The 26,100-nt window shown below is 41.1% G+C and overlaps 1 protein-coding gene across 1 annotated transcript; it reads right to left on the bottom strand.

Moving 5' to 3' along the window:
* Positions 1 to 1,771: 1,771 nt before the first annotated feature.
* Positions 1,772 to 25,813, bottom strand: bard1 (BRCA1 associated RING domain 1). Its single transcript, XM_020635662.3, has 11 exons — positions 25,638 to 25,813; positions 25,012 to 25,068; positions 24,168 to 24,316; positions 22,555 to 23,612; positions 21,501 to 21,581; positions 20,506 to 20,678; positions 14,432 to 14,558; positions 14,165 to 14,297; positions 10,339 to 10,431; positions 4,034 to 4,131; positions 1,772 to 2,281 (listed from the first exon to the last, which is right to left on the bottom strand). The coding sequence occupies exons 1-11, from the start codon at positions 25,727 to 25,729 to the stop codon at positions 1,934 to 1,936; spliced, it is 2,409 nt and encodes an 802-aa protein (XP_020491318.2). The 5' UTR covers positions 25,730 to 25,813; the 3' UTR covers positions 1,772 to 1,933.
* Between the last annotated feature and the right edge of the window lie 287 nt (positions 25,814 to 26,100).

Consider the following 26,100-nt stretch of genomic DNA (forward strand, 5'->3'; position numbering starts at 1 on the left):
GTTCACCTGCAAGTATGTGACTAAGAATGCTTAAGAAGGCATGAAGAAGCCCCATTAACAAGGATTCAATGTGAGCTGATAGCAATGCTGCCAACAAATGTCCTTGAATACAGCCAGGTTTACTACGTTCTCCAACCATACAGGAACCAACAAACTGTTAATGGTATCAAAACTTAAGAGCTGACCCAGGTCAACAGGTCCTATTAGCCTTTATATAAGCAGAACAGTATTTCCCCTGCTTAAAGGCTATGTTAGAGAGAAAATAAGAAAGATTCCAGTGCTTAATGGTTTTGTAATGCGGTGAGTTCAAGGACATTACTCACAGGTTCAGCCTTCTATTTCATTACATGTCGGCCCGGGCTTCTATCTCGTCCGCACTACTAATTGCCTTCTCCCACCTCTCTCGCCGTGGACAAGAAAAGGGAAGCAATTTTATGCAGCACATTGCAATCAATAGCAATTAGGTGCATCCCCGACTAATCCCATTTAAAATGGCGTCTTGGGAGATGGCCAGTAGGAGACCTCTCAAAGCACACTTACCTCCAGGCCAGCGTTGGTGGTGGGGAACATTACACATATACCCACTATGCGGAAACAAATGTTGGACAAGGCCAGCGGCAGCACCCACAGAGAACAATTAATCGCTTTGTTTTTCTTCTTCTACACTTTTATTGAATGTCCATCGATCTTTTCTCTCGTGCAGGGACACACTCTACTCCATTTGTATCAAACAAGAATTTTCAATTAGTTAATGAGATAATCATGTCATCCTGGTAAAACTATGCCGATTATAGGACAGAATTCCACTCTAATTCCACTTATTAGATGTTGCAGCAAACAAAATAACTGATTTGAGTACAACGCACAAACTTGGAACAGATCAGAGTGAATGAATGTGTCAATTGAGTTAATGGCTGGTGAAGGGCCAGCAAAGATGAAGACATCTTACACTGGAGAGTCATGGGGAATAGGGAACGATTTACCAGAAGACCCACACTCCCATTGAAGCACGACTGAAATTACAGAAGTGCTCACAGTACTTTCTCTGCAAAAGGTAGCAGGGCTTTACTTGTTTGGTTTTTTGAAGTAATGTTTTGGGCCTTTTAGCCTTTACTGAAGAGAGACAGGAAACGTTGGGGGGGAGTGAGTAGCATTAAAGGGCCGAGGTCACATTTGAACCCACAGCTGCTGCAACGAGGTCTACAGCCCCTGTACACGGGTCGCATGACATAGCTGCTAGGCTATCGGTGCTCCAGGGCTCTCCTTCTTTGAGAAATAAGTGAAGGTGGTTGGGGCTAAAAAAAAACATTGAAATCTGTGGTTGTGTTGCAAAGTTTTGGTAAGTTTGTCCTGCAAGGCCTCAATGCTGTATTACTCGGTCAATACAGAAAGAGTGAATGGTATAGTTCAAAGCAAGAAGTTTATTTACATCCAACACATCTTGGGGTGGGAAAGTGGGGTGGGTGTGAAAGTCAGAGTTGGACACAGAAATGTACAGATTTTGGTTGACACAGTCCTCTAACAGACTGTCGGGAGGTGTTTTTTAGAACTGTATAAAGGAACAATCTAACTAAAGAATCAGAAAAACTATTAAAGGTTGATCAATTGATTTAGTCTTTTAAAATTAAGAGGTAAGAAAGAGGCAAACTACTCTGCACTTAGTCCCCATGATCCTCTGTTGAAATTCTAATTTGTATAGCAGAAGTGAACCTCTATATTTAGAAAAAGGTTGTAGTGGAGAAAAACCTCCTAATTAAGAAACAACAAAATATGCAGATAACTCCTTTAATAATACATTTTAAGAGCCACATTATCATCTCATTATTGTTGATGTGACTTGTTTCAACTTAATTGTTACATTAAAATCATAACAATGTTTTAGAAAACAGGATTTCTCAGTGTACAGTGATTATTGAATATAGAGAGGAGTAGTTCAGATTACAGTTTGAGGGTCCGGCACGGGGAGGAGGTGGAAAGCCGCGATGCAGTCAATGATCCAGGAGGAGGGAGCGGACCACACCTTACCTCTCCTCACTACTGCCGGCTTGTGAGGCCCCTTGGGATCAAAGATGATGTACTGGGTACAGAGGGCCTGGTCGGAGCCCGGCAGTGCGTGGTAGGCGGCAGCACTCAGGGTCTGGGTCACGTCGCTGTCAGGCTTCGGCTGCCGGCTGAGGAGCTGACCTCCTCCTTCTCTGAGCAGCTTGATGAGCTCATCTTTCGGAGGCGCCTTGAAGGAGCCGAGTAGGAAGAAGAAACAGCCATCAAAGAGACGAGGGAGCTGCGATGGATGAAGGATTAAAAAACAAAAAAAAAAGACTCAAACATTAGTGGAAACGTCTATTAATTCCTGCTTTAGAGCTGTAAGCTATGATCATCTTTCCAATAAATTATGTCAGTAACGCATAGCCCATTCAAGGATGAAACCTCAGTCTCCTCTTTTGTTTATGATGAAGTCGAACACTGATTATTTCTTTGCAGCTAAATCTAGACTCTTATGTTACAAAGTGTCTGTGTAGCTTTGTGTTCACTTCTTTGTGACAGAGCCAGGAAACTGTTTTTTTTTTTTTTTAAATCAGTGCTGTTCTCCAGACAAACTCTAGGCCACGTAGCATCGCTGTTTAAAGCAGCATTGAATAAAGCCACTGGAGACTTCTATTCACAGCATGGATGAACTCAAATGTTTCACGGGGTAAACTAACTCTCTTGAGACTCTGTGTGTTCTTTGACTATGCTAAGGTTTGTTTTTACTTGTTACTTTCTACTAGTATGATTGATGATACCTGCAGGGACGACAGGGACATCTTAAACTACTAAATGGGAAATGGAATTGAACATGTAAAGCGCTTTTCTAGTCTTCTGACTACTCAAAGCGCTTTTACACCACATGTCACACCTACACATTCACACACTGATGGTAGAGGATAAGATGTAAAGTGTCCATCAGAAGTAACTAATCCCATTCATACACACTGCCGACAAAGCAGCAGGAGCAACTTGGGGTTAAGTGTCTTGCCCGAAGACAAATCGGACATGTCGCTGCAGAAGCTTGGGATCGAACCCTCGACCTTACAGTTGAGAGATGATGGACTACCAACTAAGCCACATAGCCACATACTTCGCTGACATAGAATAGATGCTATTCAAATGTTTTCACATGAATCAAAAGAATGTATTTTTATTGAAGACTTCTGCAAATATATCTACACTAAGTACCCCTAATATAAAAGAGAAATGATTGCCATTGTTTCTTGCCATAAAGTGGAGACACACTGAGCCCAGTGTGTAAACAGGCCTGTATCAGCTCCCCCATCTAGGCTATGCAGTGTGACCAATGTTTCCCTTTTTTTTTTATTTTTTTTTTTAAACACTGAACAAGCTCTGTCAAATGGCAACTGGTATGTTTTTAGCAGCTATTGTCTGCAAATTCTCATTCAGTGAGGTCATGACTTAGACTTGTCAAAAGCAGGACATTAACCATGTTGTTGTTGCTGTTCTGAAGCTGCTTCGGCTTTGTTTGGAGATGTTGTCTAACTGAAAAATAAATCCTCTCCGGGATCACAGTTGTCTCATGGACTGCGGTAAGTCGTCCTCCAGGATTTTGCTGCATTCACATTACTTTCTACCCTCATAAAAACGTACAGGGCTGGCTGCAAAAACAAACATCCCCACAACATGAGCCAGATCAGAGCCTGATAACACCGAGGCTTAATGTGGGGGTGGTGAATTTTTGCTGATGCATGATCAGTTAGTGTTATAACATACACCCCCTTAAATATTCTCAAAATACCCTGCCTTCACTAATTGCTGTTTTTCTGTTTGTCAACCTGCATATGTTTCTGTATTTTGTTTCTTTTGATTAACTGTTCAAAATGTAAAAATGTGTTCCCTGCTTTACTTTTAATGGCACTCCATTCTGCTTGACGAAACAAAATGTACCACCACTTGAAACATGTTCTTTCCTAAGGACAGAGAGGTCTAGACGATCCATACTCATCTATTTCTTCTGTTTGTTTGTATGCTTCTCATTTACCAAGCTGCATCTGTTGATGCGACTGCGCTGGGGGCCTTCTCCTGCTTCGTGCTCCGTTTCAGGGATCCACTTGTCTGCCTGCAGACATGCCTCCACCCCTGGCATCAAAGAGAGAGGAGAAAAAAAATTAGAGCTACAGCTAATTATGTTGACTTGAAAGAGGGTGACAAGGCAATTGCGGGGGGGGGGGACAAGAGCCCGTGTCTGTTTTATCGCGGAGAGTCGGAAAAATTTCGAGCATTGGCAAAGCTGCAGTTGTTGACAGAGAAAGATGCCCACAGCGTGATGGAGTTAATGATGCAGCTCTCGTTTTAAGTATCTTGAGCTTAAGCAGAATTTGAGCATCGTCGCTTTCTCTATGTCTCCTGAGGTTTTTACTGAGTCAAATTGGAGCTGTGTGACAGACTGAATCGAGGCATTTTTGGAGTTAGAAATCATCTTTTGTTCTAAATTCTTACAAAAAGCATCTTGAAAGACTGAAAAGTTTTAATAAAAAAAATAAAAAAAAAAGTAGAGGCACATAGGGAGGAGTGGAATAGTGTCATATTTTAATGACCCCTCACTGTCACAGATAAAAAAAAATGCTTTTGAACAAAACACAGATCACAGAGCTGCTGTTCTCGGGAAGTTCTAATACCGAATATGTTAAAGAAATCCAAACTTAAGGATGTCAAATACACCTGAGCATAAGGCTTGGCCTAAATAACTGTTTTGATTGTGTACATTTAAACACTTCTAATAACTTCAATCCCACAACCTTAATACACATCTACAAAGGGTGTACTTCTTGCTGCACCCACTCATCTTGATTCTTTTCACACTCAGTAGCAGCTCTGTTTTCCTCACAGTTTCTTTCAGCTAAAAAAAAAGAAAGAAAAAAAAGAAAAGAAATTCTGCCATGAACAGATTATTACACTAAATCTATGCGTGTGCATCTCGTCACAACAAGGCACCCTGTCATGAGACGGCAAATTACAAACATACAATGCATACTCTAACATCGGGGAGAGAGGTAATTAAATTTCTTCATCCCCCTTAATTACGGCTCTCATTGACGAGGAGGACCCTGCCAGAGCTAGAGGCAGAGACGAGGGGAGATGTGGGGTTAATCGCTCCGGACGATGGCACTTAGTGCTGGAGAGTCATTAGCATATTTGCTAATTATGCTCACAAAGCTTGAATGCAGAAAAAAAACCATCTCAAACTCCTTTCCTTCCTGAGTCAGTGAATGAGTGAACAGCCAGATGAACCCACTTCCTTGATTAACTATGAGATTCTGAGAACAACCCCTGGAGACCGATGTGAAATTAGGAAAGTCAATACTGACACTGCAGGATCCAGGGTATAATAGCTCATTCTTGTTAGGATAAAATTGAGTATTCAGGTAAACACAGGTGGCACAGCAACAAGCCACACGGCTCACACATGGAGTTCCAGGTTCATTCCCCGGCAGCATTGCCTCTGGCAGGGGCAGCGGGGCAGGTGTCTGAGCGAAGCCTCTCTCAGGCAGCCAGAGAGAAACAGCCAACAGGAAGAAGAACCAGCGTGGCTAAGTCAGGCATTATAACAAATAGAAAAGTAAAACCAGTTTACCTATAGGGAGACCTGTATGTTTTGGCCTTCTTTCAAAGAGTGCAACAAGAAGATCAATCTCCTATTTGCAATAAGTGTAGAGCTAGAAATCAGAACCTGGCTATCTTAGCTTAGCTTAAAGACTACAGATATGTGGAAACAGATTTCCTGGCTCAGTAAATAGTGCAGCATAAGAAATGCCAACTGACAACTCTACAGTCAGCTCATTAACAAGACTCTATAGTCCTGATTAACAGATAAAGAAGAGAAACGAAAAACATGTTTCTCCCTGTTGCATTTCTGGAACAGGAGGCGCACTGTCCCTTGTTATTTCTCAAGGTTGACATTTCAAAATTGCAAGAACGACTTTCGGTTTCTGTGCAAAAACATGGCAACTACATGGTTTACTGAAGTGAAATAAATTGCCTTTTAAAGCTACAAACAAACAAAATATTTTTTTTAAACATCAATGTGATACAAAATGTCCTTTTGTGACGTTTAATTGAGTGGTTTTGTTGCGTCAGCTCTTAATGCATCAGCTAGCCTTAAAACCTGCTGACTCCAACCACTAACGAAGTATTCATATCTCAAAGAGGTGTAATTCTCAAAGTGTTGGCCATTCCTAAAAATGTTGGGTGTAAGATGAATAAAAGGTTTCAAACCGATGTCTGATCTTCAGTGAAAGCTTAATGAAGGCTGCCAGCTGGGGACGGACCCCCGTTTGGCAGGAGGAAGATGATCTTCATGATGGGTTTTCATTTCCAATGAGAAATGGCTATGAGAAACCTTGAAACAATAAAAAGTTAAGCTCGGTCTTGGCCTAGTTGACAGCGATGGCACACAGAGCCAGGTGACAGCGAGAAGTCAGCAGCAGGAGTGTGTGTGCACACACAAAAACAAGGATGGAGACAGATAAAATGCCACTGTGATTGTCATGAGGGAGACAAGCTGTGTCAAGTGCTCAGCCTGCGTGGAGAAAAGAGAAGGGGGAGGGACTGAAAATGGTCCACACACACAAAAAAAAGCCTTATACAGTGACACAACCACACACACAAACTTAAAATGGCTTTCTGGCAGAGACAAACATTTTTCTCTCAACACACACACACAGTGAAGAGATGCTACTGACGGATACACCAGTCAAGGGCACACCGAGGTGCCAGAAAACTCTTTGACAGCAAGTCTCTTTCTACTTCCCCTGAAGCCGATTTTTTTCTGAAAAATCTGCTTGTTGACTTGGTTCACGGATACTGGGGAGGCAGGCTGGGAATAGCAAATTTTTGTTTTTTTGCTAAGTATTCATCTTTATATAAATCAAACAGGAGAGGGGAGCTAGCCATCTTTTCATCACAGGTGATAGGGGGGCCTTGAGGGGCATTGATTCCAAGATTCCTTTCCCCCCCAGTCACCCACACGCTCTATTTGGCTGGCAGACATGTAAACAGGTGTTTACCCATAAAGCAGCCGGCACAAACAGTTTACCTGAAACCTGCCGGATGCAAAATTGTCTTTTAATGTTTGCCAGGACATTTCATGTGTTTCAGAAACTAATTTAAAAAAAAAAAAAGATTTCATTTGGAGGGACCTATTCAGAACACAGAACCTGATTTCACCAGAAAGTTTCAGAGGACAGAAAGTCAAGGATCGAATGTGAAACACTCATTCAGGTTTGGTTCCAGACTTTAAGACAGCAGCCAAAAGATATATTTGCCCAATCTATATTTATGTCCTCATGTTTCCAGTCAAATTCTGATGCCAAAGTAACTCACTGTGTATTAGCCAATACCTATCCATCTTAGCCTTTTTCCTGGGACAGGGATGGTCGCTGAAGTGTTCTCTGGGATTCACCGAAGAGCAAAAAACCCATAAAATTACCTGAAACAGCTTGTGCAGCACAATGCATTTGTTCTGCACTGTTGTTCCACAACTCCAATATTTACCCCTTAGATTTTTCACTTGTTCTATGCAGAGAGTCACCTTACCGCAGCAAACATAACCCCCAAATGCTGGCAGAGTACTTCTTTCTATGGAGCACTTGAGAACGATTCAGTAAACTGAAAACAAAATGTGACCTTGTAGGAAGCAAACAAACACCAACATAAAAATAGATGCAAATCGATTATAAAACTTGAGCAAACACAAGGTGATTATGATGAATGGTCGCCACTTACGTAGCTCCTTTCGGCAGTCTTACACCCTAACCTCCTAACGTAGCTTAAAAAAACAATGTTTAGCTTAGGAGTGATTCAGAAACATTCTCAGATCAAATCTGAACGAGGAGGAGGGTGCATTCAAATGGTCTGTTTTGCTTAGGAAGGTTACTAAGCGAGTGAAATGACCCGGAAGCATCTAAGTGGCGGCCATGATGAGAGCCGTATGAATTCTCTAAAAGCTAAGGAAAGGTGCGCCAATGCTTCCTTTAGCATAGGGAACACTGGACCATCCTTTACGAAAGGAGATGACATTGGCGTCCCACAATTCCTTGCGGCTGAAACATTTAAAGCAACTCCAATCCACCTCAGTTCGAATCCATTATCTTAGTGAGGAGGAGTGGTTGACCCCGTGGCTAGGTATGACACATTTTTCAGAAGCTGTGATTGGTAGATACAGAAAAATTGAGGAAACAAGTGCTTTCTTAAGAAGGACAGTGAAATCGATTGGGCCCAAATCATAAAATCTAGTTAGACATGGTGTAATTATTATGAACACTATGAAATTAACATGTCTGTCTAATAAATTCTAAGATACTGGGGCATGAATTATTGATTGGATGCACCTGTGCATGTGACCACATGTAGAGCAACTCAACATACATGTCTCACTTTGTACTGACAAAAGTCATAAATATGATTCAATAAAAAGGTTGTTCATGTAGCGTTTGAAGAAAATGTCTCCATTTCCTCCTCAGCTTGAGAAACTTTTAAGCCAGTTAAAAGTACTCCTCACTACTCTGAACAGTTTTACACCTTAGGAGCTCTCGAAGACGCTTTGTGAATAACTTTCATATTTACAAGGATCTAGTCTTAACTTTGAGTGGAAATTCTTAGAAAATGTCATGATCTAAGAATTTTCTAAGAATTTTGTCCCCAGGAGCAACTGTTAATGTTTAAGAGGCTTTGTGAATACGACCCCAGATATCTTTACATTAGGTGGCAAACATCTGTTCACTCATCTTTTTTGTGCTAGTTTTTTCCTGCTTTAAAGAGCCCATATTATGCCCTTTTTGGGGTTCATATATTTAATCTATGTACCTACTAAAGTATGTTCACAATAGCTAAAGTTTGAAAAAAGTGTCTGTTTTCATGTTGCCACTGTCATCCATGCACCGGCTCGCTTCTGACTCTCTCTCTCAGGGTCTGAAGTGCCCACGTTCAGAGTCCCCACGTGTGCCAAGTCTGATCTGATTGGTCGGCCTGTCGGCTCTGCCGTAATTGGTCAGTCACTCAGCACGGTTCTCGGAAATGTCACGCCCCTTTTACCATATTGGGAATGCAGCCACTTTGGCTCAGAGGGCCGGGGAGCATAAACATTAGCACCTTAGCACTACTGTGCTACCGCAGGCTACGGCATATCTTGGGCGTGCTACAGAAGCTAACGGGCGTGCAACATGAGCTGCTGGGCTTGCCACAACAACCCAATGGGCTTAGATCAGTGATCTCACACTGACAAGACGTCACACTGGCAAAAAATTTGGGGCTAGAACCGAGCGTTACATGCAGCTAATGCTACAGCTAACAGGAGGAGGTAGGAGAAGATGTGTTTCCACGGACTTTGAATTTTTGCACATAGATGTGCCTAAACATGCACAGGACACTTGGAAAACACACTAAAGAGCATATAAAACCAGAAGAAGCATAATATGACCCCTTTAAGACTGAACAAGATTACTCCCCCACCCACCATGTTTCTGTTTTTCTGCTCAGCTAACAAGCAACAAGCTGATGACAGTGGCAAAAAAAAAAAACTCACATCTAATATTTGATGAGGTGGAATGAAGCACTATGCCAAACACTTGAAACTATTCTATAAAGGCAATCAAAGTGGAAATTCAGGTTTATCAATAGTGTGAGTTGGAAATAAATTAAAGAAGTGACATTTACATTTCCTTTGTCAAATATAACCAAAGAGCTTCTAAACCTTTAGTTTTTGCTGGCAGAGCTAAAAGATAGTCAGACTTGTAAAGGCAAAAAGGTTTAAGAATTGTATTTACAGTCATGACTGTATTGGGGGTAAAAAAAATATGACATTTACAAATAGTGTTTTCCTCTTTCAGTGTGGGAAAGGAAGCTGTCAGGATAAATATTGAAACTTATTGTCATTCATTGCCTGGGTTAGCTGTAATCTCTCAGCAAGAAGTGATCAAATCTATGAGATTATGAGGTAAATATTTGAGTTTTGGATTCATAGTAAAGATGTTTGTCTGAACAATTCTTATCAAACCACCATGTGAATAGGTTTTCTTTTCTTTTCTGTAAACCGTGTTTGCAGCCACAGCTGCTGCTTTAATTACAGTTTTATCCCGGCTAATGTCCCCTGCTGTGATCGGGGGGTCACACACAATCCACATGTGTTTTGAGTTTTTATGAATCACAAATCAATACAATCTGTTTGGGGTGAACTCTGTTGCTGTTGTAGCCTGGGTAACTGTGTACTGCAGTGACATTGTTTAACATGAAATCCAAAAATAGCATCGACAGAGAAATACGCCAGCCGACACCTCTCTTGATACTCACAGCTGAATTTAACGATCCAGCAGCCAGCAAGTAGACCCAGGAGGGTGGAGAAGGTGGTGGGCATGTGTCCCTCTGGCACAACCACATGGCTCACTGCAGGAAGAAAACAGACACAAAACACACACACACACACACACACACACACACACACACACACACACACACACACACACACACACACACACACACACACACACACACACACACACACACACACACACACACACACACACACACACACACACACACACACACACACACACACACACACACACACACACACACACACACACACACACACACACACACACACACACACACACACACACACACACACACACACACACACACACACACACACACACACACACACACACACACACACACACACACACACACAGCCAAATGGAGAAGGTACAAATGAGTTGTGCTCCACATACAAAAATAGCTGCTGTCTGCTCCCTGCCCTCCTGCTGTGTCTGACTGGCTCAAAACTGAGCTGTGAACTGTTCAGCTACACAGTCAGTAAGTGTGTAAATGTCATGGTTGCAAATTTAGATTTGGCTTCAAGTGCTTCAAGATGAACATATATGACTGCATCACCTTTTAGACTGTTTTGTGTGTTTTTCTCACAGTTAAGGATGGATGAATAATTTAAAGTCTCTGCAATTTAAGATTAAAACGTCCTCAAACTAAAGCTGGCCACACACTAGGCAATTTTCAATCTTGGGAGACCAAGGGCGTAATATAATTTTTTATATTAATAATGCACACACTAGACGACTCAGACAGACTGGGAGACCACACACCTGTAGTCACGATTTCACAGACACGAGGTCTCACAGAAGCTCACATGATCAAACAAATAAGGACTATGGACATTGTCTGCTGGCTCTCCTGCCGTGTTTTGTGGTGAAAAACAATACGGATGAAATCCTGATGGTATTCTGTCGGAGGCAGTTGACCAGGAATCGTAATAATTTTATTAATTATATTATTTTACATCATGGTTTTCATATCATTGATATTTATGATTCCAGATGGGAGAGGCTCCGACTCGATCGGGGGTAGTAAAATAATTGTAGTGAAACCACAAACTTGAGGATTCGACAAGCCTAGAATCAGGTCACGTCTTCCTGATCATTGTGGGGGCAAATCTGGCCCAAAACTGTCTAGTGTATGGCCAGCTTAAGACGATGTTCTTTGTGCTTCTCAGCCAGTCAAGCACACCATGTGTAATGGCAAAACAGAAAAAACAAGCACTGATGGCAACACATGCAGACCACTGCTTTTTCTTAGAGTTCTCTTGCATGCAGACTCAACCCAGATGTGATTGCAAGACACGGCTATCTTCAGTAAATATGTAATCTATTTGGTTTATTTGAAATACATCTTCTGATGCGCTTTGAATTTTTCAACATAAGACACCCTGCTGATGCCCAGCTCATGGAGAAGAAACAGAGACTGTGCAGTACAGCTTCAGCTTCAGGCCTATAGTGGTTCTCTCTATGTCAAGACTGAATAAAATATAATAATAATGTATACTTTATTGATCCCGCGAGGGGAAATTCGTTTTTACACTCTGTCTAGTAAACATGCTACACAAACATAGGCTGAAATACACACACATGCACAAACAGGATCCTATGGACATGCACTAATGGAGAGGTTTTAGAGTGAGGGGGCTGCCCACAGTGGGCACTCCTGAGCAGGTGGGGGGGTTAGGTGCCTTGCTCAAGGGCACCTCGGCAGTGCTCAGGAAGTGGACTGGCACCTCTCCAGCTACCAGGCCAATTTCCGAACTTGGTCTGTTGAACCAGCGACCCTCTGATTCCCAACTCAAGTCCCTACAGACTGAGCTACTGCCGCCCCTGATATTGTACATCACAAAAACAAGGAGGGTGTATTTTGGCATGAAATTGCTTTTAGATCAATTCATATGTCAGCATGCTGAAACTCTGTGATGTTATACAAAAACACTATTAATTCAGTGTTTCAGCCTGCAAACATCTGTTAATAATAATAATCAAAGTGATGTCAAAGTTAATACAAAATACAGTTAATGAGATGAAATGTAGTTTTGCAGTTGGAAAATGTCAAAAAACATTTTGACTGGATGAGATGACGGACAGCAAAGGGATTCAAATTGACTGTGCCATAGAAGTCATGTTACTGTAATTTGCAAAGTTTTGCAAGAGATTACAATATGCATGTGTATTTATAGAAGATATTAATCAATAATAATAATAATAGCCAGCCCTAAACCAGCTGCAACAGAGTTTGATACCTAAGTATTCAGCTCTGGTTTATCTGCTAAATGTTGTGTCTTTTTTCACTCAATAAATCATTTGATTATGTTTCTTACTGTGTTTGTTTGAACTGGTGAGCTTTCTCAGTGCTGTCAAAGAGTTCATGACCACACACATAAAAAAAAGGCTTGTTTCGTTATTTGTTTGGGACCAGGACACATAATTACAGGTTAATTAAAATTTAAATACAAGCTTATTGCCTCCTCATTCAACAGGAGACCACAGTTAATGTAATTACATCTCCAGGGCTAAAACTGTCCTCCATTGTACATTGATCATGGATTGTTGTGATTTTGAAGCTTCCAGATGAGATTGTTGAGAAAAAAAAGAAAAAAATGTCTGAAAGCGACTAACGCCATCTGGTCAAAGGAGAGGAAGTTGTGGGAAACACTTCTGTTTTTCATTAGGGCTTATTCATCACTGACAGCACCTTCAAACATTTTATGAGGAATGATTTCAATTATTTTTGCTCTCTGGTTTTCTCTCATCCATCACTATACAAGGAGCTGCTATATCACAATGATGTATACAGCTCTAAAAGAATGTTTTAGTTACTGCTGAACCTCCGTGAGTAATTATGCTGGAGCACCTTCTGTTGGCTTTTACATTAGAGAGAAAAAATCCCATCATTGTGGTGATGAAAGGAGTGTATCTTTGTGACAAACACCTTGACTAGGGCAGAAACTTCCTCCTGACTACAGGCCTTTTTGGTGGTTCCATTAAACAAGGCGTCCAAATCATGATTAATTACCAATCACGGTGTTTGGCAGTGAGTAAGCTGGCTAGCTATGGTCCCAGCATCCCAGCAGTTGTTTGGAAGTTGCTGTTCATTTGCAGAGTTGATGGAAGCCCATGTGTCACAAACAACAACATTGAAAAGCAGTCATAAGTGTCCGGTATTCTGAGAAGGGAGGAGTTAAGTCGGCTAAATGGTTAAACGTCATCACTCTCACTAGTCGGCACCAGGATTACTAGCTGGTTAAACATATTGTTAATATATATTTTTTTATGTTGGCCCTCGATGCCGGGGCTTTAAGTGTAATACCGCTACCCACCACTAGCTGGGGCTGTAGCCATGGACTGGCTGAAGCTCCGGTTAAGGCGCCTGCTCTCCCTGCTCAACTACCCGTATGTAAACAAGAACAGTGAACTGGTAGCATCTTGTAGGAGCAGCGCAGGTTGGCAGTGTTTTGACATTTAAAACAGGAACGTGGATGTTAACATGTAAGGAGGACTGAAGGCTGGCGGTGCTAACAATGCTAATGTTAGCCACACTCAGCAAACCAAATCACATAATTTACTAGCAGAGACATTTTCTAACATTGAGCTAAATTTGGACTGTTTTATGAGTGTTTTCCTGAATTAAGCCCAGTCAGTTTGTCTGACTTTAATATCCATTTGACTGAGTAGGAAAATAGTCAGCTAGGAACATCCCTGATTCTGAGTGGCTTTGCTTGTAACACAGCAGCAGAAGTTGAATCCCCCTGTGGAGGTGTTTCTGCACACACAAACATTACCTGAGCCAGAAAATGTGTCAGCAATCCTCCCGCCCAGTTGCTCTCCCAGTTTGGCCAGATGAAGCTGCTCTGGCTGTGACAGCCTGCTGGCCAGAAACACCACCATTCCATCCCTCCTCGAGCAGTCACTCACCTGGGAAAGAACAAAAGAACAAGGCTTGAAAAAGCCTGGACCTATGATGCAAGGATTTAAGAAGCATAGGGTTAACACTTTCAAGGGGAATAAGAAAAAAGAAATTGGTTATTCACATCCTGATGTAGACGTACCAAAGAGAGAGCCGCTGAGGGGCTGAGGAATGTATTAGCATTTTGGGCTCCTTCTGAGGCTTCCTGGAAAATCTGCCGCATCTCCTGACTCACTGCGTAGTCTGCAGGCCGCTTTCCATGCAGATTACTGCGAGGAGGAAAATTTAAAGGATTAAAAAAAAGTGTGTCAGTGTCTCACAATATGTAGACTTTACTTGTATGGGTGCATTTGCATCAAAATGGAGACCATATAGTCGCCAAAGAAACCGTTGGCACTGTTACTGAGAAGGAAAACATGGCAGGATACTGCAAAGAAGTTCCTGTCAAAGAAGCTATCACTAAGAATGCACACATATTGTGTAGTCCCACATTCCAAGGATAGATCTAGATCTCACACAATGATATTTCTTACCATGCAAAAAAAACATAATGCAAAGAAAATAATCTTCATCCACCAAAATACACCTTTTTGGATAATGTGCAATTTTTTACACCAGAAATCCAAGAAATGAATTTGAATAGCCAACCTGCTGCAGTCCTTACAGTCTGCCTATGTTACAAAGCTTCCACAGATAAGTGTGATAAGTGTATCGTCTCCAACAAGATAATCATCCCATCCTACTTTTTCATTACAATCTCTGCACATATGGGTTTTTTTTTTCCTTTATCACTGGTCGAGCAGGACAAAACTAAATCAACATTTACCAGCTCAGAGCTTGGAGAGAAACAATCTGGAGAGGTTACACCCTGCTCGTTCAGTGAAACTGTTCACCCATGTGTGTCATTCACTTGTTGGGGCATACAGTAATTGTTTGATAAGAGGGTGAGCTGAAATCTGTGCTCTAGACTACAATATACTAATCAAACATACGAGCCAGTGTATGCAACAACACAGTACTTTAAGAGATTCAAGCACAGTTCTTTTTTACTTTGATACACCTCATACTGATCTGTTTAATCTGCAACTGTCCCCAAGAGGTAGAGTATATGAAAGACACAACTTTAAAAGCATGCATCTTTAGTTTGAAAGAGCTGTGTGAAAAAAACGTTGCGGTCACCTTGAGGAGAGAGGACGAGGACAAAAGAATGAACAAAGGTACAAGAAGGAGGAGAGGAGAAGGAGGAGAAGAACCAAGCCCAGGAGGTCGTCTCAAAAGATTAGGCGTCAGCAAAGATAACACCTGGGGGACAATTAATAGGTCCACTGGTCCATAAAATATTTCATTTGGATTCAAACCCCCCCCCGCCCCCCCCAAACCCCGTACACACACACAAATACAAACAAACATAAAATATCCCTGACACTAATACATATGCACACACACTCACACGGGCTGGCTTACGCAGCTGCACGTGAGAGGCATATCAGAAAGAAAAAATAACAAAGCGTGGAAAATTGTGCAGGAGGGTAGTCACAAACACTCTCCCAAAAGCCTCTACCTAAGTACACAAGTGGGAGACAGGCAGTGGTGGTTCTAAACCACTACAACCATGACTCTTTTTTTGAACTGAGAGGAGGAGATTAAAATATTAATGTTAAGCTGAGCACAAATTCAGATCACACCTACCAGTATCCAAAACCTTCATACTGAAAACCAATGACATCATACAAACAGCAATACTCTTAAAAATAGGCCTTTGCTGATCCTTTTCTGCATCTTGTATGTGGAGGTATTGAACTTAATCTGCATTCATCTTCTACCAAAACGACGTTCTGTTTCAATTGCAGTCCTCCACAAAGAGTGCTACAGGATTTTGTGAGATTGATTCAATATTTAAAACCAGCCTCATGCTCGCCCGACAGCTGAGGGAACTTTTGAACTCTGTCCGCTCAGCAGTGTCTCTAATACAGGAATCAGAAGTTTAATGACGGAAACACAAGACAGGCAGCTGATGAGGCAATGGGCGAGGCCTCGATGCATATTTCATCAAAAGCCTCATTAGTTATATTTCCTTCTTGTACAATCCGCTCTTGATTCGTCCTGATGGTCGGACCAGCTGAGTGTTAATGCTAATAGTAGCTGAAGCAGTATATGACTCACCACACGCCTCCATTTAACTCGGTTCAAGTATTTGTTTTTGTTCTGCCAAACTCTGACGTCAAACTGTGTAAATCGCAAATAATCAAGAGAATGGCTCGAAGCAGTTTACTTGATGCGCCTAAAAATAGCTTGATTCAAGCCAATTACAAATGTTCCAAACATTGTCATTCGAAGGGGGAAAATGTGATGTCCAGTGGGAGAGTGCACTTCTTATGACAGGAAGATGAAACCCTCCACACTGAAGGAGAACATTTTCAAAGATTACAGGAAATAAAGCTGAAAACATTTTCACATCTTAACCAAATTGAGAAAATATCGTCTGGATCTAAGGGTTTTGTCTAATTCATTTAAAATTGAGTATTAAGTAATGTTCTCACTAAGTACAGTAATATCCCTGCTTTTGGCTAACTGAAAATGGTTTTGTTTTGTTTTGTTCACGGAGTGCTTACGTACTGCATGAAGGATGTCATTGCTTGTGTGCTCACAGGTAATGTTCATTAATGTCTGTATGGATTCAGTTCTTCAGGCGCGCATTGTTAATTAAGAGCAGGCCAATTCACACACAAGTCTGTTTTTTTAATTAACACAAAATAATTTTACTGCTGTAGCATCAGGAATTTTACTCTCAATCTATTAAACATACAGTATACCAAGGAAAATTGTTAGCAGCAAGCTACACAAATGTTTTGTAGGTGTAGAAAAAACAAACATGGCATTTTGAGTTGGTAAAAAATAACATATGCTTCCCTACACGGCTCACTTAGGCTGTCCAATAATGTGCTGTACTGTAAGATATGCTTATAGGGCTGAGACGTATAGTCAGAAGTCCTGCTGTGTAGCTTCTCTGAAAATGTGGGTGGCAGTAGCTCAGTCTGTAGGGACTTGGGTGTCCCGGTGCGGACCAAGCATGGAAGTTGGTCTGGTAGCTGGAGAGGTGCCAGATCACCTCCTGAGCACTGCCGATGTGCCCTTGAGCAAGGCACCAAACCCCCTCCCCACCATCAGCTTAGGAGCACCCACTGTGGGCCGCTCCGTCACTCTGACATCTCTCCATTAGTGCATGTCCATATGTGTATATACTTCAGCCTGTGTGTGTTGCATGACTACAGAGTGTAAAAACTTAAATTTCCCCTTGCGGGGATCAATAAAAGTAAATCTTAAATACTTAAACCTGTTGTTTTGGAGATAACAGTGAAAAGTCAACTGTATAAAACACATCAGTATTCAAACAACTTACACAACAACTTAGCTGTTTACAGGCCTCCCTTGGTGTTTCTAATGGCCAGCCCTGGCGAGCCATATACATGTGAAATCGGACTCACAGTGGATGGAAAGCACACAGTCCAATCATTCAAACTTAATATGTGTGCACTAACATGCACAGAGGAACAATGAAAATATTCAAAACCTGAATTTCCAAACTCTGAGTTGTGTGCCAATCATTCCATTAGGGATTGCTTTGGCAGATGTATCTGTTCGCATCTTGTCTGAGTATGCATATGTGTGTGTGTTTGTGGTAAGTGTGTGTGTGTGTGGGTGTGTGTGTGTGTGGGGGGGGGGCTGTGGCAAGGATTGCAATCATCTTGCAGCGTTCTGACAGACAGTCCAAACCACTACCTTGTAATTTTGCCTCGCAGTGAACAGATAAAATGTAAGAGCGGGCAATCGGGACCCATCAACGTCATGAGACAAATCCACCAAAAGGAAGGAGGGAGAAGACAAGAGGATGATGCGTATAAGATGAACGTATAGAGAGCGCTTATTAACTGACATACTGACCCTGATCAACTGCTCCATTGATCTCAATGATTAACCAGCATCCCCCTCTCCCTCAATAAGGACCCTGCCTCTAATGAGCCCGAAATGCTGATACAGCATCAATGGACGAACCAACGACTAATCAACATCAGAAGATTTTCTGTCCATCAACCTACAACACTAACATGGACCAGTTCTTGGTAGTAACCGAACGCTGGGTACTGTGAGTGGTGAACAGGCACCTGGGGAGTAATTGAAGGAAAGGGAAGATAAGCACTGGTCCAGGATTCACCTCCATGATGTAATACAAAGAAATACAATAGCAAGGCCATTGATACCAACTTACTTTACAATGCTTTCTGTTGAGATGTCTTTTCTACACTTTGACTCGGTTTAAAGATGCTTTGATATGTTTTGTTCTGATTTAGTATTTGTATGGAGGAGAAAGAGCATATTCAAGACCTCACTCATAAAGTTAATCCTAAACAACAGCACAAACTACTGCTCTGACGCAGCTCCAACTAAACGATTTAAACATTCACTCATTGTCTTAAAGGTGGCGTTGTCATTCTGTATTGGATTTGTCTGTAGGTTTATGGTTTGCTTGCCTCATATTCTATGACGGACATTATTTCATGAAGAAAATGCATGATTCTTAAATATACAATGAGTCTGGTTCTGCATGAGGTTTCAGCCCTTTAAAAGGACGGTTTTACTTGCTACTGTTGTTTCTAAGTGTTTACTCATGCTGGGTTAATGTTGGGTATCGCTAAATGACATAACGAAGAGTATGTGCTAGACCTGCTCTTCATGTAAAGAGTCCTTATTTGACTTTTGTCATGATATGGGGCTATACTGTGTATAATAATGATTGATTAATGATGTCTCTGCCAGCAGCAGTCCACAGATGTGTTATAGACAAGTGGCAACCTCCAGTGTTGAGTGTCCGCTTGAGGCTGGCTGTTAAAAAAGCCAGTTCTAAAGTAGAAATTAACATCTTTACAGCCTGGTTAAAAAAAACAAATACTGGTCTGATTAACTCAAACAGCACACACTGTAAGGGGTGGTGCATTTCATGACAACACATCCTTTTAGATTTTATGAAAGATAATCGTTATTCACACTGAGGCGCATAGCCGACCTGATTGACAGGTGGAAGCAATGTTGCTGTTTGTCAAGAGGCTTAAAACCTGCCTCAACGCCAGATCTTAGCCTGTTGTTAGGGTGAATTAAAATTAGGGTGAGACAGGATCTCCAGCATGGCAACCACACATCAATGGGACTCCCGGGCCTTGTGCAGTAACAGATAGCTGACGTCACTCAGGCTTCATCCATTCTATGGTTATAACTCGTATTCATCTTACATGGTGGTGATTTAAACTGCAGTTTATGGTGTAACAATTTTTTATTTTGTCCCTGCATTAGTGATTAATGTTGATGAAAACTAGAACCACAAAGTTCAGTTTCTTTTATGTTTTAATTGTCATTAGTGTTCCTCAAATGTGGAGACTACTACCAAAAGGGAAACTGCAGAGGGTACTGAAGAAATCTTTGAAACGCTGATTCGAAAAACATAACAGATGCTTGAAAAATAAATCTACTTAATAAATGTAATCAAAAAATGATAATTTTTTAAACATATTGTCAATGTTATCATTTTTTGCAAGAAACAGTAAACAAGGTCAATCATGTTCATTTTTTAAGATGTTTATGTTTGATGCAGGTGGTTTGAATACTGATTCACAGACTTTGAAGAAGAACATGGATTGATAATTTAAACATAGCAGTTATGAAGGTGAAAATGCAGAGAACGAGTACTGAGGAAACATAGAAGAACAGAGTCTGCAAATGACGATGCTCAAACAAATGTACTAATGACCATCAGGCTTTGTAATTTTTAGAAGAGGAATAAGTCAACAGTTGCATGTAGCCAACATAAAGTTATATTCTACAGATCATTTTTTGCACTGGTAATAGGGCTGCCTGAAAACAAATCTCAATGAGGGTACATTATAGAAAAAGTTTGAGAACCACTGGATTAGAGAATCTTCTATTCAGGTCAGTTTCTAGTCAGCGCTTGAAGATTTGTACAAAAGACCAGCATCCTCTCAGGAAAGCACATCATCTGTGCCCCCCCCCCCGACGAGTACAGGTCTGACCCTGATCTTGTAGTGGGTCACTATGTGATTACTTTGACATGGAGCAACCATTTAATAAAGCAAACTCTGTGTGGAGTCCTGTAAACACTAAATAAACCTCAGTATGAACGTGTTGAAAACATCTGAAGGAACTCACAGTACGTTCTGCGAGGCTCCGTGGTGCAGCAGAAGTTTGACGATGGCTGGGTGTCCGTTCCTCACAGCATCATGGAGTGGAGAGTCGTTTTCATAGCCGGGTGTGTTCAACAGAGCTCCGCTTGAGAGCAACACCTCCACTACTGCCAGGTGACCCAGGTTACACGCTTCGTGCTGGAACACAAAGCAGTAATGGCAGCATATTATGTGACCTTTAAAGATTTAAAGTTTTGATTCTTTTTATGGGAAATGTTTGAATGGAATTAAAGTGTTTTGTCATTCCCTGGTGTATTTTAATGTCACATGATAAATGACCTAAGAGACACTTATAAACCTTACATTAGCTGAACACTAAACTAACACTCACTGACTTGAACTGGTGCTGGAAGTGCAGGACTTTATGAAAAAAGTATATCAAGGAGGTCTAAATGATTGTAGCATGTCATGTTGCACAGCGCCCTCCTTTCCAAATACATATTAAGTCTGTCAAATTTAATATTGCCTTGTTCTTTGCTTTTTTGGTGATAATATACCATCATATGCAAACTGTCAAAACTGAAAATGAAAACTCAAGTTTGAGTCGAGCATCCTGACAGCAAGTAGCTTTTTGAAGAGCTGCAATAAGAGAGCAACAGAAACTCTCACGCTCGTTCCCAAAGGAGGAACAATGGCTCAGGCAGCACTGAAGGAATTTCCAGTTTGTCATCTAGAGACAACTGAAGAATGCATAAGAAATCATTATTACAGCACAATGCAGTTACTAACTCATTTGGGATTACCAGTGCGTGTTGGTTTTCTGGAGAAGGGGATATGTTTAATAAGAAATTGTAATATGTAAATGTGGGTCAGAGAAGAAAAGATATAGTGAAGAAGGCTTTTTGATGAGTTCACCCTCCAACTATGTCTCACAATCACAAATATTTAATATCAACAAGAGACACAGCATGTTCCTTCAATCAAAATGACCATGTGTGTTTACTTGTGTTTGAGTCTTACCAGAGGAGTCCACCCAGCATTATCCTTTAGATTAGGGTCAGATCCCTGGTCCAGCAGCTCTCTGACAGCCTCTACATCTCCCTGCAGGACACATAGAGAACAACAAACCTGAGGTCAAAACCGCAGACCTGCAAATGAAACCCCTCAAACACAGTCACTGATCCCAGGTCAGCAAAGCCCTGCTGTTTATCAATCGCACTCCACAATGTGCCATTGATTACCTTGTCTGGAATCCAGGGGGGGGGATTACTGCTGTGTTTACAAGGATTACTGCAAGACAGTTTTATTCTCAACAGACTGGAACACTATGGTCCGATCATCTGAGGACTAATATGTCTGACAGAGGGAGGAAAACCAACACGAAAGAAGCCTTTTACCCCAGCAGATTAATCGTACATGCTAGAAACTACGGTGTAAAAGATGAAGGGGACCAGTTTGCATTGTAAAAATCAAAATTTAACAGACATGAATTAGCATTGTTTTTGCTCATTGGTTGTAAAAGAAAAGAAAAGGAAGGGCAGCAACATTTACACAGGATGCCATTCTGAAACACTACTATTATTCAACAGATGAATTAAGTGTATAGAATTTTAGATCATGTGTTAATATTTTATGGGTTTTTTTGTAAGGGAATTGTCTTTTTCTTTAGCTTAAATTGAAAATATGAGGAACATGGATAACTTCATAGCTACCTATAAGATACTACACGAAATCACACTCTATTCAGTTTGTAAAAGTCAAAGGTCTTCTGAGGAGACTTTATCCTGACCTGTCTTTCAGCTTTTCTCAAATCACTGATAATGACAGTTGTAGTTGAACAAAAGATCTCTAAAATTAAGTATCCTTGTATCTTTAACCTAAAGCTAATTTGAAAACGGTAATTGTGGGAGCTTTTTATTCAGCATGGTATTCACTTTAATTTAAAGGTAGGTTTTATCAGTTTCATATATTTTATTTCTTCATTTAAATAACTTTGAAAACACTATGTGAAAATATTACCATTTATATAAAAGGGCAGAAAGGAGAGGGTTTGTATATTCAACAAGCTACCCACTTTTATAGCAGCTAGATGCAGCGGGGTCTCTCCTTTGTGGTTCCTCTTCATAACTGCAGGGCTCCCTGAGGTGGGCCATCCAGAGGACGCACCAGGAGACTTTTTACCAACAGCGGCTAAGAAAGAGTGCCTGTCTGCTGGCTCTCGTCTTGGTGATTTCTTCATGCTCTTATCACACCTGGGGCTGGTTGAAGATGGAAGGTTTAGGATGGCGGGAGACATCTGTGATTTTCTCCTCCTGCCTGGGGAAGCCCGGGGCCTTTTAGGGGTGGTCTCCAAAGGAGTAACTCTTTCTTCTTCTCTGGATCTTTTTGAGGAATGTTTTTGGGTAGTTGTGTTGTCCTGCTTTTCAGGATTGCCAGCTGGGCTCGGGTCATCTGCAGGCAGTTTGTCATTGTCTAGCATGTTCTCGCAATGCAGAGTTTGGTCACTGGGCACAGTGACACTTCTCTGTGAGAGACTCAGCCCCATGGTGCTCTTGTCAGGACTCTGTTCCTCAGTATTCTGCTTTGGAGCTTCAGGCTGAGGCCCTTCAGGTAAGACTGGAGGGCTTAAGAAGGAAACCCTCTTACTAGACCTCCTTGCCCCTTCAGCACAGGGCTGCTCCTTCTCCTTACAGGCATCTATCCCCTCACTGAGTCCCCACTGCTGGTTTATAGCCTCCAGCCTGCTCTTCTTCATCGTCTGTCCGGCCTGTTTTCTCGTGGTCCTTGGAGCTACCTGCACTGACACCTTCCTGCTGGCAGTGTTTTTCTTGGTTGACCTTTTTTTTTTGTTCAAGTTTCCACTTTCGCATCCTTCTGAGCAACCAGAGCCCGAGTCTTGAGACGACGAGGTGAAATTGAAAACTGACAGGTCCTGACCTCGAGCGGTAACAGAGTCTGGCTGTGCTGTAGCTGCTTCTGTAAAAGGCCTTCTCTCGGGCACAGTGACCTCTGAAGGCTTCTCCACCATGCAGCGTACCTTGCGGCTGCGGGGGCTGAACCAGATCTTGAAGTTCTTCTTGTGTTTTAATACAGGACTCTCAGGTCGTGGCGGTATCTCAGCAATAGAGGAATCTGCAAAAAAAAACAAAACAAAAAAACACACACATATGCTTGTATTTTTTTCCATCACAAATGATAGTCAAACAAGCTCTTTGTATTTGTTATAATCTTTTCTGTGTGGTGAGAGAAAATAACTAACAAAACATTTTAACTTTATGCACACAGTCAAAACCAATTAATCTGGTATTTGACAGAAGTATCAAATTAAATTGTGAAATCCCTGCTTTTCCTTTTAAAATCATACTCCACAACATTCTGCATTTTTGTTCATTTTTACCTACAGGGCTTGGAAAGTTGCCCTGTAGTTCTTTGTCAAAGCAAAAACGTACTCCCAAACACCTCTGTGGTTAATTGCAGAGCATAATTACTGTCATTACCAGGATGCTCAAAGGGCGTTGACGATAATAAACCACAGGAGCAAGCCACTAATACTGTCATTCAGAGATTAGATTGGAGGAGGAAAATGTTAAATGTTTGGGTCAACAATCGATAGAAGGAGGTGTGGGCTGATGAGTGTGGGGATTGTTAATTATACTTTCAAGCTGTTATATAATGGCTAAGATGTACCTGTTTTCTCTATGGGACTGAGCAGGGACTCCAAACCGCAGAAGAGCTGCACGATGCTGCTCAGCTGCCTGTTGATTTGGATGTCCTTCACCCATGCAGGGCTGTGACACACCGCGCAGCCGTCTCCTGCCCGGGGGCCCGCACAAGACCTAAGCAATAAACAAACCTTGGATTAGAAGTCAGTCTACTTCACAGTTGAGTAAGAAGAAATACAATGAGCTCATTGATTAGCTTTTTAATTGATTGACCAGTCAGTCACGAAGACAAGGAATGACTTGAGGCTAAAGTTTCTGTCTAAATGGACATGAATACCTTCAAGACTTTTATAATATAAGCCATGCACTACAAAGAGACAATGCCTTTACAGACAACATTATGTGCACAAAAAAACAAGCCTAAAGTAATAACACAAGAGATACTTGTTAACTACAAAGCCTGCCACGTATCAATCATTTCTAAAAAAAAAAAGAAAAAAAAAAAAAGAAATTGAGCCATTAAATTACTTTTTTCCTACAGTATGAGAGGGACATAAGAAGATTAGCTGTGTTAAAATCAATCACTCATAAGTTTTCAAAGTAAAACATTTATTGGCCTTTTATAAATGATAAAGTTAATAACAGAACACCACTGAATTACTTCAAATATCTATACGTCTATATGTAGGGAACCAAGACTCTGAGTGAGACTTGCAGAGGACACAAAAAGAAATATGTAGGTGGAAAAACTCCGCTGTGCATAGAGCTGTGATGAAAATGGTATCCACACCTGTGTTGTTCAAACAAAAATGTTCACAACGAGACAGGTCTATTGCTCTGTAAGTAGGTCAAAGAACATGTTACATTACCTGCAAAGCATATGCTCACACATCCCAAGACACACAGGTTCCTTCATTAAATTTGAGCTGGGAAATAAAAGAAACAGAGCACATACTCAGTATAGTTAAAATAGGGGAGTGAACCAGCACTCCTCAGCACTGTGTTGCTCACAGTGACACCCCTACCCTTACAGATGGACAGTGTTAACCTGGCATCACGGCATCCTGTGTAATGGCCAATTATTTCATTTCATGCAGTCATGTTTGCCATCTTGCTATTTCCTCACACAGCTGATATTGCAGGGTCTTTTTACAGGATTGTATCCTATGGCATAGGTTTTTATCAAATATAATATATGAAGAGCTTGTCCATCCAAATGATAAACAGCATTCAGGTTGTGGGTAATTGTGCTTATATTCAGTAAGTTAGATTGCCATGTAGTCTGCTGTGTTACTGTTGCTGAGTGGTTTTGATAATTCCTGCTTTAGAGCAGATTGACTTCATTTGAGTACACTTGAATAAAAGCAACATGAATATCTTACTGTGTCGTCCAGAGTAACTTTTTTTTCGTTTTAAAATCTACCTGTCACTGTAGTTTATAACACCGTGTTCTAAAAAGCCCACGCCAGCTTTGTATTTCTAAGATACAACTTACCATTTAGAACAAATTAGAAGCCGTCGAAACATTGCCACTGCCTCTTTAGTGTTCTTCCAGTCTGTTGTCTGCACGGGAACATCGTTATCCATTCTGATAAGAAGTTTGTATGTGTTCTTCTATGAAAAATCGTGTCTGCAAGATTACAAAACGAACTTACTTCCTGGTTACTTGCATTTCCCGCCGAAGATATACGGAAGTAACCGGTGTTGGTTGCCATAGCCACCGTTATGACGTAGTTTGCGCCCAGCCCATTCCCATAGACTGTACATATTAAGTTTTATTTTAAAATAATATTAAATGTGTAAATAAACAGGATATAACTACATTACTACGAACGTCTTGGAGTGGAACATATTATTAAAAATGACAATAATATTGGTTAGAATTTATTTGTACATTAAATATGGCAAGGTGAATTTTCCAATAGTATTTAATCCATCACCAAAGTATTGTGTCATAA

The sequence above is a fragment of the Labrus bergylta genome, chromosome 13, assembly GCF_963930695.1.
Source record: "Labrus bergylta chromosome 13, fLabBer1.1, whole genome shotgun sequence".
NCBI lineage: Eukaryota > Metazoa > Chordata > Actinopteri > Labriformes > Labridae > Labrus > Labrus bergylta.

Bases quoted from the DNA above. Each gene is read 5' to 3' on its own strand.
- bard1 (XM_020635662.3), bottom strand. From the start codon at position 25,729: ATGGATAACGATGTTCCCGTGCAGACAACAGACTGGAAGAACACTAAA. The intron at 25,069-25,637 runs GTAAGTTGTATC...TTTATTTCCCAG, and splicing joins CTTCTAATTTGTTCTAAATG to CTCAAATTTAATGAAGGAAC. The intron at 14,298-14,431 runs GTACGTCTACAT...GTTCTTTCCCAG, and splicing joins CCTCAGCGGCTCTCTCTTTG to GTGAGTGACTGCTCGAGGAG.